The sequence below is a fragment of the Brassica oleracea genome, chromosome C9 (genome assembly GCF_000695525.1).
Source record: "Brassica oleracea var. oleracea cultivar TO1000 chromosome C9, BOL, whole genome shotgun sequence".
Classification (NCBI taxonomy): Eukaryota; Viridiplantae; Streptophyta; class Magnoliopsida; order Brassicales; family Brassicaceae; genus Brassica; species Brassica oleracea.
In genome coordinates this window covers 28,732,183-28,745,434 of record NC_027756.1, presented here as the reverse complement: position 1 = coordinate 28,745,434, position 13,252 = coordinate 28,732,183, and the positions used below count along the sequence as shown (strand labels likewise).

Sequence of the window (13,252 nt, the reverse complement as noted above, 5' to 3'; positions counted from 1 at the left end):
GATTTTTGTATTTTACAAAATGATTTTTGTATATAAATTCGATTTTTAGGATTTTACAAAATGCTTTTTGCATATAAATTTGATTTTTTGGATTTTACAAAACATTTTTAATATCTATAAAACTTTTTTTGTGATTAAAACCTATTATTTGGGAATTTTTTTTTTTTTTTAAGAAAAATATATATATATATATATATATAATATAAATTTCTATATTTATTAAAAAATTTTAATATTATTAAAACTATTTTTTGTAATTATTAAACTATTTTTAATTTATTAAAACTGTTTTTTTGTTTATTAGAACTATTTTTATATATTTATTTAACATTTTTAATATCTATTAAACTTTTTTTGTGATTAAAAACTATTATTTGGAGTTTTTTTTTAAAAAAAAATATATATATATATATTTATTGGTTCAACCGATCCGGGAACGGGGTCAGCGCATGGATCAACCGTATGATGTACTCGGCCCTCGACAAGGGACATCCGACTTTCACTCACTTCCCTACCGACAAGCAGCATCTGTGGTTTCGTCAGTTTGCGGTAAGTATTCTAATTTTTTACTTATATTTTTAATCTTTAATATAAATTTTCTACTAATTGTGTTTCTTTTTCGGCAAGAGTTCAACTCCAGCAAATGATGGAGATGATGCAGAGGATGTACCCGAACGAGGTGTTCCCGGACGTGCAAGACCCGTAGTTTTTTTTTTTTCTAAAACTCTAAATGTTTTATTTTTATTTGTACAACTTTGAATATTAACTAATATGATTTCAATTTTAATTTTAATTTTATATTTTTGAATTTAAATTTCAAAATTTTTTTTTTTTTTTTAAATTAATTTTTTTTTAAATTCCGAGGAAATGAACCCTTGGAATATACCGAGGGACTCGTTCCTCGGAATATACCGAGGGACTCGTTCCTCGGAATATACCGAGGGACTCGTTCCTCGGAATTTTCCGACGGCTCCGTTCCTCGGAAATTCCCGATGAAAATTCCGAGAAACAATTCGTCGGAACTTCCGATGATTGGACCATCGGAAAGTCCATCGAAATATCCCGAGGAAGTTCTCCCTCGGTATATTCCGAGGAGCTTTCCGACGAACTGGTGGTCCTCGGAGTTTCCTCGGAATTCCGTCGGAAAATTCCGAGGGATTTCCGAGGAAAAATAAATTTTCGAGGAGTTATTTCCGAGGACTTGTTTCGTCGGTATGTCGTCGGAATAACGCTATTCCGATGACATACCGACGAATTTTTCCCTCAGTATGTCGCTGTTTTCTTGTAGTGGAATCACGCCGTAATCGGTTCTAACATCTACATCATTGGCAGATACTTGAACAGTAAGTTATCGTCGGCTAGGGTCTTTTTCTTGGACTGTCGGTCTTACAACTGGCACGAAGCTCCAAGCATGCGGACGAGAAGAAACTGCCCAAACATGAGTGCTATCGATGGGAAAATATATGTAGTGGGAAAATGGAACGTTCGTCCATCGAATTCCATAGAGATTTACGACCCCAAAACCCAAATATGGGAGTCTGTGCCGTGCCCTATAACAGAAATACTCGGCCAGAAGTTTACGTTAAACAGCTTAGCAATAGACGGAAAGCTTTACCTACTTGCCGATAAGTGTATGGTTTACAGGCCCGTGGAAAACAAATGGGATGTCGGATACTGGACTCTTTTCCTTTGGACTCAGTTTAAATTTACTTGCGTAATCTGCAACGTACTGTCCAGAGTGCTTAAATGGTACGACTCCGATGGGAGAATGTGGAGAGACTTGAAGGGTTTGGAAGAACTTCCTAAACTACCAAAGAGTTTTATCGTCTCAGGTTGGTTAACTACGAAAGATTGCGGATTGCGGTTCTGTGGGTGAGGAGTAGTGGTGTTTTCTCTAGGGAAAAGGTGATCTGGTGTGCTGTGATTGCGGTTGAAAGGCGCAACGGACAAGAGATTTATGGGAAGATTGAGTGGTGTGATGTTGTGCTTACAGTCCCCAAGTCATGCTGTGTATTGGAATCTATTGCTGTTACGATTTGATGAATTTAGTCACACTCACTAGTCACTAATGTCATTTCGTTTTCCATACGATGATGGATCTTTTTAATGCTTAAGATGTGTTTCCCTATCTTATATTTCTCTGTTTTTTTTTTTAAACACAGTTTGCATACAATGTAGTGTATGTACAAAAACATGTCCATAACTTTTTTTCACGTTTTTGTATACATCTTATTGCTTTTCATACTTGTTTAGCTTTTAACTTGTTACTTTAGCTAGGTACTAGTACCGACTTTACATATGTGCTGACAGTGCTTTTGCACTATGTTCCTTATTTTTTCATTAGTTTTCTTTAAGGAACTAAGGTCATGTTTTGTCAAAAAAACATAGATTGAGACTCCTAATTTTGGATTTATAAAGGAAAGAATTACACTCATAGTTAATTTACTACTCCAGTTACAAGATAAACCACTTTGTGCTTGGAAATCACTTTCTGATGACGAAATTTCCAACCTACCTTTTTAATCATAACCTCGTTTGTTTCAACGTGAATTTTCTAGGATATGCCAAACATGTTTTTAAATGTTTTTGGCTAGAAAAATAGAACCACCTAATTAAATAAGAATTTTTTACATCTAGAGGCACTTTCTCACATTCAAATTACATTACAAGACACTTATCACTTGAATCACACTTTTTTTGTCAAAAAAACTCTTATGACCCTAAAGTAAAGAAAATCTATCACCTCTTCTTATTTCATTTTATTATTTTTCTTAGAGTAGTTTACGGTTGGAGTTACTTTTTCTTGGGTTTTGACGACCTGACATACTTCTCGCTTGAGGTATACTTTTTTCTTGCTTTATGAATTTTACATGCCTAAATTACCCTCTCAGTAACGTGATTCTGTTTTATTAGCTAGGTATAAAGTAACAAGCTAGTTACTTTATGTATCATTAGTTAGTTTTAGTTTCCTATATGTAATAAAAATATATTTTTATTTAATTAAAATTTTTACACCCCTATATCTTATACATCAATATTTCATATTGAATATATAAATATATATATATAAATGTATCTATAAAATAAACATATTTTTTTCTTTTTGTTCTGACATCCATATGTATATATATCAAATATATATTAAATAATTTTTTTTTTATTTGGTACAAATATATATCAATTGTGGATAAAAAAATGTGGTCAATAGAATAATGGATGTGAAAAACATTAACACAAGACACATGAGAGTTGTTTACGACAGCTGTGGTCAAAAACAAATATTAATGGAATTTGCAAAATTTTACACAACAAAATAACATCAAGTAACCAAAAACAAAGATAAGAAGTTTGGTAACTAAGTTGTTGTGAGTTAAGGTACCCATGGTGCAAGTGTTTGTATTTTTTGTTACATGTGGTTAGTGGTTAGTAACATATTCATATTGTATGGATTGCCAGATTGATGTGTGGTCAGTGATTTTGGTTGTGTGGTTAGTGGTGAGTGGTTCACAACCACAAATACCGATGTGGTTAGTTAGGCTCATACTTTTAGATCTACTCCAGAGGGGATAATCCAAAGCTAAGTTCCTTCTCCTCCACAGATTTCGTGAAAATGATTGTTGCCATTCACCATCAAACCCTAAACGGCAACTTCTCCAGAGATTGCTCTACACACCGCTCGCCGGAACTCCATAAGACCGCCGTCTTCTAACCTGCAACATTTCCGCCGCAGACAGATCTGGTACAAGTCGCATCCAACAACCGTCAGAGACACCGTGCATACCGTCGGAGAGAGCGAAATCAACTGGAGTAGATACACAATCTAACGACTATTTGTTTTAGTTAAGAGAGACCTCTAGGTTTTTTTAAAAATTTGATAATCTAAAACACCGACATAAACACATTTTTTATTTCTTTAGTTTTTAGATTTTTTTCACGAAACAAAAAAAAATATTATTGACGTTGAGGAGACGAGAAGATTTGTAACGGATGAGGTTATTTTTAGTTAGGTAAAATAGAAGGACTTTTTAGTCAATACACCATTGGAAAGTACACTACATGTCCAAAGTATGTGTAAACGCAAAGAGAGAGTAGAAAAGTAGGTCTAAGTGTAATTTATCCTTTTTCTTATTCAACTTTATGTATTTATTTACTTTTATCTCAAGTTATAAAATATATTAAACAAAAATAATTGTCATAATAAACTATATATAAAATTCTCTATCTTTTAAGATCCATGTTCATATATATATTATATATATATTAATGTGTAAACAAAGACACGAAAGCGTGGATAACAGAATTATAAATTAGTTGTGGACATGAACATCTTAATAAAATTATAAACTAGCTGTGGACATGGACAATATTCATTCGATTTCATTCATCATCTCGGGATCTAAATTCAATTCTAATCAAAATTACATCAATCCACATCATGACAAAGCGCAAATTCCTTATATCAGAAATCTCTGACATGCAAGATCTATTACTCTCCGACAAAAGGTAAACGCTTCTTCGATTTTTTTCTCCGCTCATACTCACAATATCATCTGTTTCTCATCTTGATTGAAGTTTAAATGCAGATAATTTATCAATTGAGATAAAGAAGCCAAGTGTTTATATTGGAGATAACAGAGTCCGTGTCCACGTTTTATGGTATAATTTTAGTAACATGAGTTCATGTCCACGTATTGTTGTATAGTTTTATGGGATCAAAACAGAGAGTTTGTCCACTTATCTACTATAAACACATTAACATCACATATCCACACATTACTCATCACTCATCCACACATCGCCCGTCCACAAATCACTCAACCACACATCACTCGTCAACAAATCACTCATCCACAACTGTCCTTTCCATTAAGGGCAAAATTATCCACAATCTGTTGCTGGCCCACAACAAAATGTGTCACATGTAGGAAGTGTCTATAGGTGTAATAGAAAGTCAAAAAGTGTCTCTTAGTGTAATCAACTCCGTAAAGTTAAAAAATCAAATCAATTAGAAAATTAACACATAAAGAGTAAGAGAGAGTTTTGAATCTGTTGCATTTCTATATGTGCAATCACTTATTTAATGAGTTGATTATGTTGAAAACTTGAAGTTAGCTTGAGTTTCAAGCTATCCTAATCTTATTTGGATTGTGTTTATCCAATAAAGATTAGGATATATATGAAAGGTGATTACTAATAGGTTTAGGAGTTTACCTAGTCCTATATATAAAGATGAATGCTGTGATGAAAGAATAACGATTGTGTGTGAAAGTGATTGAGCTTATTGATTTGAATAATAAGAAATAAGTACTTGCGATTACGACTTCTTGATTTCTATATTTGGTATCAGAGCCATACATCAAAATCAAATAGTCGACGACGAGAGATACAACGACAACGACAATGGTAGACGTGAAAAGTGAAACCGAGAGCAACGTTAAAGAAACTGGACCCTCGTCCATCAAGTTTCCAATGCTGACTTCCACCAACTACACAGTTTGGGCTATGAAGATGAGAATTTCTCTCAAGGTAAACAAAGTCTGGGAAACAATTGATCCAGGGAGCAAGCATGAAGAAAAAAATAACTTGGCTATTGCCTTGTTGTTTCAATCCATACCCGAATCTTTAACATTACAAGTTGGAAATCTCGACACATCCAAAGCCGTGTGGGACGCGATTCAAGCCAGGCATATCGGGGCCGAAAGAGTTCGAGAAGCTCGACTACAAACACTAATGGCAGATTTCGACAAACTAAAGATGAAAGACGAAGATAATATTGATACATTCGTCGGCAAGTTAACCGAGATCTCATCAAAGTCAGCTTCGCTTGGAACAATCATAGAAGAACCAAAACTTGTGAAGAAATTCTTAAAGAGTTTGCCAAGGAAAAAATATATTCACATGGTTGCGTCTCTTGAACAAGTTCTGGATCTTAACGAAACTAGTTTCGAAGATATAGTTGGAAGGTTAAAAGCATATGAAGAGAGAATAAGCGAAGAAGAAGAAGAAGAACAGAATGATGATCGAGAGAAACTAATGTATGCCAATAACGAGTCACAGCAAGATGGTTATGGAACCGGTCGTGGAAGAGGACGTGGTGGAAGAGGCAACTGGAGAGGAGGAAGAGGCCGAGGACGTACTGGAGGGTTCTATGCTCAGAGAGAAGCATATAAACAAGGACAGTACGGGACCAAGGATAAAAGTCACATAACTTGCTTCTCATGCGACAAGCTCGGCCATTATGCCTCCGAGTGCCCTGATGCAAAGCTTAAACTATAAGAAACGGTGGAAAAGAAGGATGATGATACACAAGAAGCCGATGAATTAATGATGCACGAAGTTGTTTACCTAAACGAGCAAAAGGTAAAGCCAAGCACCTTTGAGGTTGAACAAGGAATGGAGAATCTATGGTATCTTGAGAACGGCGCAAGTAATCACATGAGTGGAAACCGCTTATTCTTCTACAAGCTTGACGAAGGAGTAACAGGAATGGTTCGTTTCGGAGATGACTCACGAATTGAAATAAAAGGAAAGGGATCTATAAAGTTCGTCTTGAAGGGAGGTGACAAGAAAGTCCTAAGTAATGTCTATTACATTCCCGGTTTGAAAAGCAACATAGTGAGCTTGGGACAGGCCACTGAAGCAGGGTGCGAAGTAAGCATGAAAGATGACATACTAAAACTATTTGATCATGCAGGACAATTAATGGTTAAGTCCACAAGGTCAAAGACCCGACTATATAAAGTCGTCTTGCAAGCAGACACAGTACAATGTCTACAAATTGCATCATGCTCAGAGTCTTCTAAGTGGCATGCGCGCCTAGGTCACCTCAACAACGAGACAATGAAGATGATGATGAACAAAAGTCTAGTTGTTGGCATGCCTAAAATAACGATCGAAAGAGAGACATGTGTATCGTGCCTTTTTGGTAAACTAGGAAGCCATTCCCGCAGTCAACGTCATATAGAGCAACAACACCACTTGAGCTTGTCCATGGGGACTTATGCGGGCCTATTACACCTCCCACACCAGGAGGAAAGCCTTATGTTTTCGTTTTAATTGATGATTTTTCAAGGTACATGTGGACAATATTACTGGAAAGAAAAAGCGAGGCGTTTGACAAGATCAAAATCTTCAAGAAACTTGCGGAAAAGGAAACGAAAGCAACACTGAAAACACTTCGAACTGACAGGGGTGGTGAGTTTCTTTCTCATGAGTTCAGGGATTACTGCGACAAGAACGGGATTAACAGACACTTAACAGCTCCATACTCACCCCAACAAAACGGAGTTGTGGAGCGTCGAAATCGCACTCTACTCGAGATGACCAGAAGCTTACTAAAGCATATGAAGGTACCTAATATTTTTTGGGGAGAAGCAGTGAGGCACGCCACCTATCTGATCAACAGAATCTCCACAAGGTCCTTGTCAGGGAAAACACCGTATGAGGCATTGCGTGAGAAACACCCTAACGTAGAACATCTGAAAGTGTTCGGTTGCGTATGTTATGCTAGAACAGAGGCGGCAGAAAGAAAGAAACTGGACGACCGATCAAGAGTGTTGATCCACTTAAGTATTGAGCCTGGCACAAAGGCGTACCGGTTGGTGGATCCCGACAGTAATAAAATTATTGTTAGTCGTGATGTGCATTTTGAAGAGGAGAAACAGTGGAATTGGAGCACGACCGAGACAAAAGATCATGAGGAGTCTGGTTCATTTGAAGTAGAGCTGATACCTCCTCAAGAACTCGACGTTGCACCTATTAACGAGATTGAGGACAGTGGCGAGGAGATAGAAGACGAGGATAATGAGGACGCAGAAGAACAAACAGAGCCGAATGTAAGAAGATGAAGATCAACAAGAGTTAGCACTAAGCCTTCTTATCTAGATGATTATATAATGCTTGCGGAGGTAGAGTGCGAAAAACTTTTGATGATCATAAATAATGAGCCATGGGACTATAGTGAAGCCAAGAAACTGCAAGTTTGGGTCGATGCATGTATAGACGAGCTATCCTCTATTGAAAGAAACAACACTTGGATTCTCGTCGATTTACCGAAAGGTTTCAAGCCTATCAGATTGAAGTGGGTATTCAAGATAAAAAAGAATGCAGATGGAAGCATCAGCAAATACAAAGCACGCCTAGTCGCTAAAGGATATGTTCAAAGACACGGAGTAGACTACGACGAAGTCTTTGCCCCTGTCGCACGCATTGAGACAATTCGAATGGTTATTTCACTTGCAGCTTCTAGAGGATGGGAAATACATCATTTAGATGTTAAAACCGTGTTTCTACATGGAGAATCGAAAGAAGAAGTATATGTTAATCAACCCGAAGGATTCGAGATCAAAGGAAAAGAAGAAAAAGTCTACAAGCTTAACAAAGCTCTTTATGGTTTGAAACAGGCTCCTAGGGCATGGAATATAAAACTCAACCGAATTCTACAGAGTCTTGGCTTCACCAGATGCTCCAAGGAACCGTCATTATATAGGAGAGAAGAGAAGAATGGTCTACTCGTCGTATGCGTGTATGTGGATGATCTGCTCGTTACCGGAGCTTACTTGCAGTCGATAATGGAGTTTAAGCGGGAGATGAGCAGCAAGTTCGAGATGAGTGATCTAGGTAAACTGACATACTACCTAGGTATTGAGGTCTGTCAGCTTGAAGGGAGCATTGTATTGTCACAAGACAAGTACGCTCGAAAGATTCTTGAAGAGACGAGTATGCATGGATGTAATCTCACTCATATACCCATGGAGTTGAACCTGCGATTGTCAAAGTCACTTCAAGAGCGAAGCATTGACGAGAGGTAGTATAGAAGAAGTATAGGATGTCTTCGCTATCTGCTACACACCAGACCTGATCTCTCTTTTAGTGTCGGAGTGTTGAGTAGATATATGCAAGATCCAAAAGAGTCTCATGGAGCAGCTTTGAAACAAGTGTTAAGATACTTGCGTGGAACTACATCACTAGGACTTCGGTTTGCGAGATCAAGCAATCAAGAACTGACTGGCTTCAGTGATAGCTCGCACAACGTTGATGATGACGATGGGAAAATCACAACCGGACACATATTTTATCTTGGAGAAAATCCTATAACTTGGTGTTCCCAAAAACAAGAAATTGTGGCGCTATCCTCGTGTGAAGCAGAGTTTATGGCTGCAACCGAAGCTGCAAAACAAGCAATTTGGCTCCAAGAGCTCTTAGGAGAGGTCGTAGGTGAAACGTGCAAGAAGGTGGTGATTAGAGTTGATAACAAATCAGCAATCGCTCTCACGAAAAATCCCGTATTTCATGGCCGAAGCAAGCACATTCATAGGAGGTTTCCCTTCATTCGAGAGTGTGTTGAAAACGAACAAGTTGAAGTCGAGCATGTTCCAGGCAATGAGCAAAAGGCTGATATATTAACTAAGTCACTTGGTCGAGTTAAATTTGCAGAGATGAGAAGACTGATCGGAGTTCAAAATGTGAAAGATGAAGGCTTCAAGCTTAAGGGGGAGAATGTTGAAAACTTGAAGTTAGCTTGAGTTTCAAGCTATCCTAATCTTATTAGGATTGTGTTTATCCAATAAAGATTAGGATATATATGAAATGTGATTACTAATAGGTTTAGGAGTTTACCTAGTCCTATATATAAAGATGAATGATGTGATGAAAGAATAACGATTGTGTGTGAAAGTGATTGAGCTTATTGGTTTGAATAATAAGAAATAAGTACTTGCGATTACGACTTCTTGATTTCTATAGATTGCACATATAGAAATACAACAGATTCAAAACTCTCTCTTACTCTCTGTGTTAATTTTCTAATTGATTTGATTTTTTTAACTTTATGTGTTCTTTTATGGTTAAATTTTGATTAAAAATTAGGGTCATAGGGACAATGATGATTACACACTATTGAGTATGGATGATCCACTTAACTCTACTCCTCAAAATTCATTCATGACACTGATCCACAAAATGCTAACTTCAAACCCGAGTTTTATTGCATATATTTCATGTACACAACTCTCCTATCCACATTTATAATATGAGCTTCTACACAATTCACATGTTCACAACTCTTTTATCCACATTTCTCTAGACAAAAAAAAATCTTTATCCACACTTTCTATGTTAACACCTCCACACAACACACAACACACATCCAATAAATTAAAATTTACAAAATTTAGAAAAATATATCTATATCAAAATAAAAAGTAAATAAAAATATACATTATCTTGATAAACTTAAATATGATCCAAAGATTTTGCAGATCAATTTAATATCTAAACTTTATTATCTCCTTGATCCGTCCCTTAAAGATTTCCTATTTCCATAATATTATTCCAGAAAACAGTTTTCTAAGTGTCCCGCTGCTCATGTTACTTCTTATGTTAGTTAATTACAGAGGCACCCATAATGAACTAAAGTATTATATCCAATTGCCATTATTAAAAAATATTTAATTATTTATACCAATTAAATTTAGTTTCCTTTTATATATTTGTCAAATAACATATATAATAAAAGGAAATATTCACATAATAAAAAAATGAAACTTATATTTTTTTAAGGAAAGAAAACATATTTAATGAAAACAATTAAATTTAGTCCATGCTTTGGACTACGTAGAATCCTGACGAAGAGGTTGAGCAACAATCTTTTGGTCCCAGTCCCAACTAGTAATTTCTCTGCTGTGTATTGGCCATATGGTGCAATTGGCTCTAATATCTACACCATTGTCGAATACGTACATGGTGAATTCTCGACTGATAGGGTATTTTACTTGGACTGTCGGTCTCACACCTGGCACGAAGCTCCAATCATGTGGATGATCAGAAGCAGCCCACTCATTCGTGTTCTGGATGGGAAACTGTATGTACTGCCACAAAGGAACGGTTTTCCCTCGAATTCGATTGAGATTTTCGATCCAAAAACTCAATTATGGGAGTATGTGAGAAGCCCTATAGCAGAGATACTAGGCACGAGGTCTAGTTTAATCAGCTTCGCAATAGACGGGGGGTTTTACCTGTATGGGGATAAGTGTATGGTTTACAAGCCCAAGGAAAATAAATGGGATGTCGTAGAGTACGAGACTGGTTTGGTTTGGGCTAGCTTTAGACTTTCTTGTGTGATAAACAACGTAATCTACAGTTCTAAACTCTCCAGAGTGCTTAAATGGTACGACTCCGAGGGGAGATTGTGGAGAGATTTGAAGGGTTTGGATAAACTTCCTAAACTACCAAAGAGTTTTAGTCGTCTCAGGTTGGTAAACTATGGTGGAAAGATTGCGGTTTCGTGGGAGAAGAGTGGTGGTGTTTCTTCTAGGGAGAAGATGATTTATGGGAAGATTGAGTGGTGTGAAGTTTGAGTGGTGTGCTGTGATTGCGGTTGAAAGGCGCAGCGGACAAGAGATTTATGGGAAGATTGAGTGGTGTGAAGTTGTGCTTACCGTCCCCAAGTCATGTTGTTTATTGGAGTTTTTTGCTGTTACGGTCTGATGAATAAAAATCATATTAGTCGCTTGTTTCATTTGGTTTTTGAAGAAGATGATGGATTTTTTTTTATACTGCTTAAAAATATAATGCATATGAATACATATGGCGTTCCTTTTTTTCTCTGTCTGATGCTTCTTACTCTGTTCTAGCTTGTTTCTATCTTTATATGTGCGTAAGTTTCACTTTTATATTTCAATCTGAACATAAGCTACGTTGGTTCATGCTATAAAATTCAGTAAAATAGTTGATTCTTTTAGAGTTAACTTTTCTTTAGTTGTGGTAGACATGGCAATAAGTTCGGTAAAGAATAGATTTGGTTAAATGATAAATTTTAAAAGTATTTTTGAATTTTTATTTGATTCTTTAAAATTAAAAGAATTACATAAAAGTGAACTTCAAACTCATTGCACTAAATTTTACCATACTTTTTCTCTTGGTGATTCTTCTGAATTTAATTTGAATGATTTTTATTCTGAATTGAGAATGATGCAAACGAGTTTCACTGATGTATATATATAACATAGTGAAGTTCTTGAATTTGTTGAAAGTGTGGATTGTTATCAAAATGTTTCTTGCTTATTAGATTTTTTTAACTACACTTGTGATGGTAGCCTCAGCAGAGAGGAGTTTTTCAAAATTAAAGTTTCTGAAAAATTGTTTAAGGTTTTGAAACGAAAACTGTTTTTAGTGTTTGTTTTTGATTAAAAAAATATATGTCATAACTTGGTTTGTATCAACAATATCATAAACTGCATTTTTCATATGTTGTGTCGATTTTACTAACTTCTTTTACCTAAGCGTAACTTAAGATGGTTCACTCCCTGTTTTAGACCATATAAAATCGTTGAGAAGAAGTCTAGTGGCAATCTTATGGTCTCATTCCGAACACAAAATTTTTCTCCCTCGTTTGTGTGGTCTCATATTTCACTTGGTTCTAATATCTACGTGATTGGTGAATACATCAAATATTAAATGTGTACCTATCCTAGTTATGTACTCAGAGGTTTTCGATCCTAAAACCCAAGAGCATATGCTAATCCCTAGAGCGGAAATAGTCAGCAAGAGTAACATATTAAAAAAAAAACATTTTAAAAAGCACTAAGTGGGTTTCTACTGATCAAGTCCTGACGAGATCAGCCGATAGAACATATTAAAAAGCTTAGCCTTGGGCGAAAAGAAGTATTCGGGGCTGATAAAAGTGTGGCAAAATAAATAGGATGTGGTAGAGCAGGAGTTCGGTTTGAGTTGAGGTGGCTTTATTCCTTCTTGTGTGGTAGATAACTTAGGGTCTGACTAGTGACCATTCGAGAAACAAAAGGAAAGAATAAAAAATGAACGTACGAGAATAAAATAACAGGAATAAAAAGGAATAGTTGTTCCTTCTCAAATTTAACAAGGAATAATTTTGTTTTTTAATTCTCTACAAAAAAAAAATGCGAAAAAATGAAAAAATTCCTTGTGAATGGTAATTTTTTTTAGAAACGTTAGGGGATGCATTATTACTCGTCATTCCTAGATCCGGAGTGCTTAAATGGTTGGACTCCCAAGGGAAGATCCTGAATGGTTTGGAGGAACTTCATAAATTAGCAAACGGTATGAACGGTGTGTTAAGTTTGTTAAGTAAGGCAGAATGATTGAAGTATTGTGGGTTTGATTGGGTTTGAAAGGTGAAGCGGACAAGAGAGGTGGTGTTTTCTCACCGTTAATGTTTGCTATGCATCTCTCTTGCAGGTTACTCTGCTTTGCCATATACAACTGAAACGATGTA

At 36.1% G+C, this 13,252-nt stretch overlaps 1 protein-coding gene and 1 pseudogene across 1 annotated transcript; both read left to right on the top strand.

Moving 5' to 3' along the window:
- Positions 1-2,040, top strand: part of LOC106314735 — a 4,775-nt pseudogene extending 2,735 nt beyond the window's left edge.
- Positions 2,041-10,577: 8,537 nt separating this feature from the next.
- On the top strand, positions 10,578-11,487 carry LOC106314733 (putative F-box/kelch-repeat protein At4g11750). Its single transcript, XM_013752565.1, has 2 exons — positions 10,578-11,327; positions 11,359-11,487. The coding sequence occupies exons 1-2, from the start codon at positions 10,578-10,580 to the stop codon at positions 11,485-11,487; spliced, it is 879 nt and encodes a 292-aa protein (XP_013608019.1).
- Positions 11,488-13,252: the final 1,765 nt, after the last annotated feature.

Excerpts from the sequence above, each read along its gene's own strand:
- LOC106314733 (XM_013752565.1), top strand. The coding sequence starts at position 10,578 with ATGAAAACAATTAAATTTAGTCCATGCTTTGGACTACGTAGAATCCTG. Across the intron at positions 11,328-11,358 it reads CTTCTAGGGAGAAGATGATT|TGGTGTGCTGTGATTGCGGT; the intron begins TATGGGAAGATT and ends GTGAAGTTTGAG.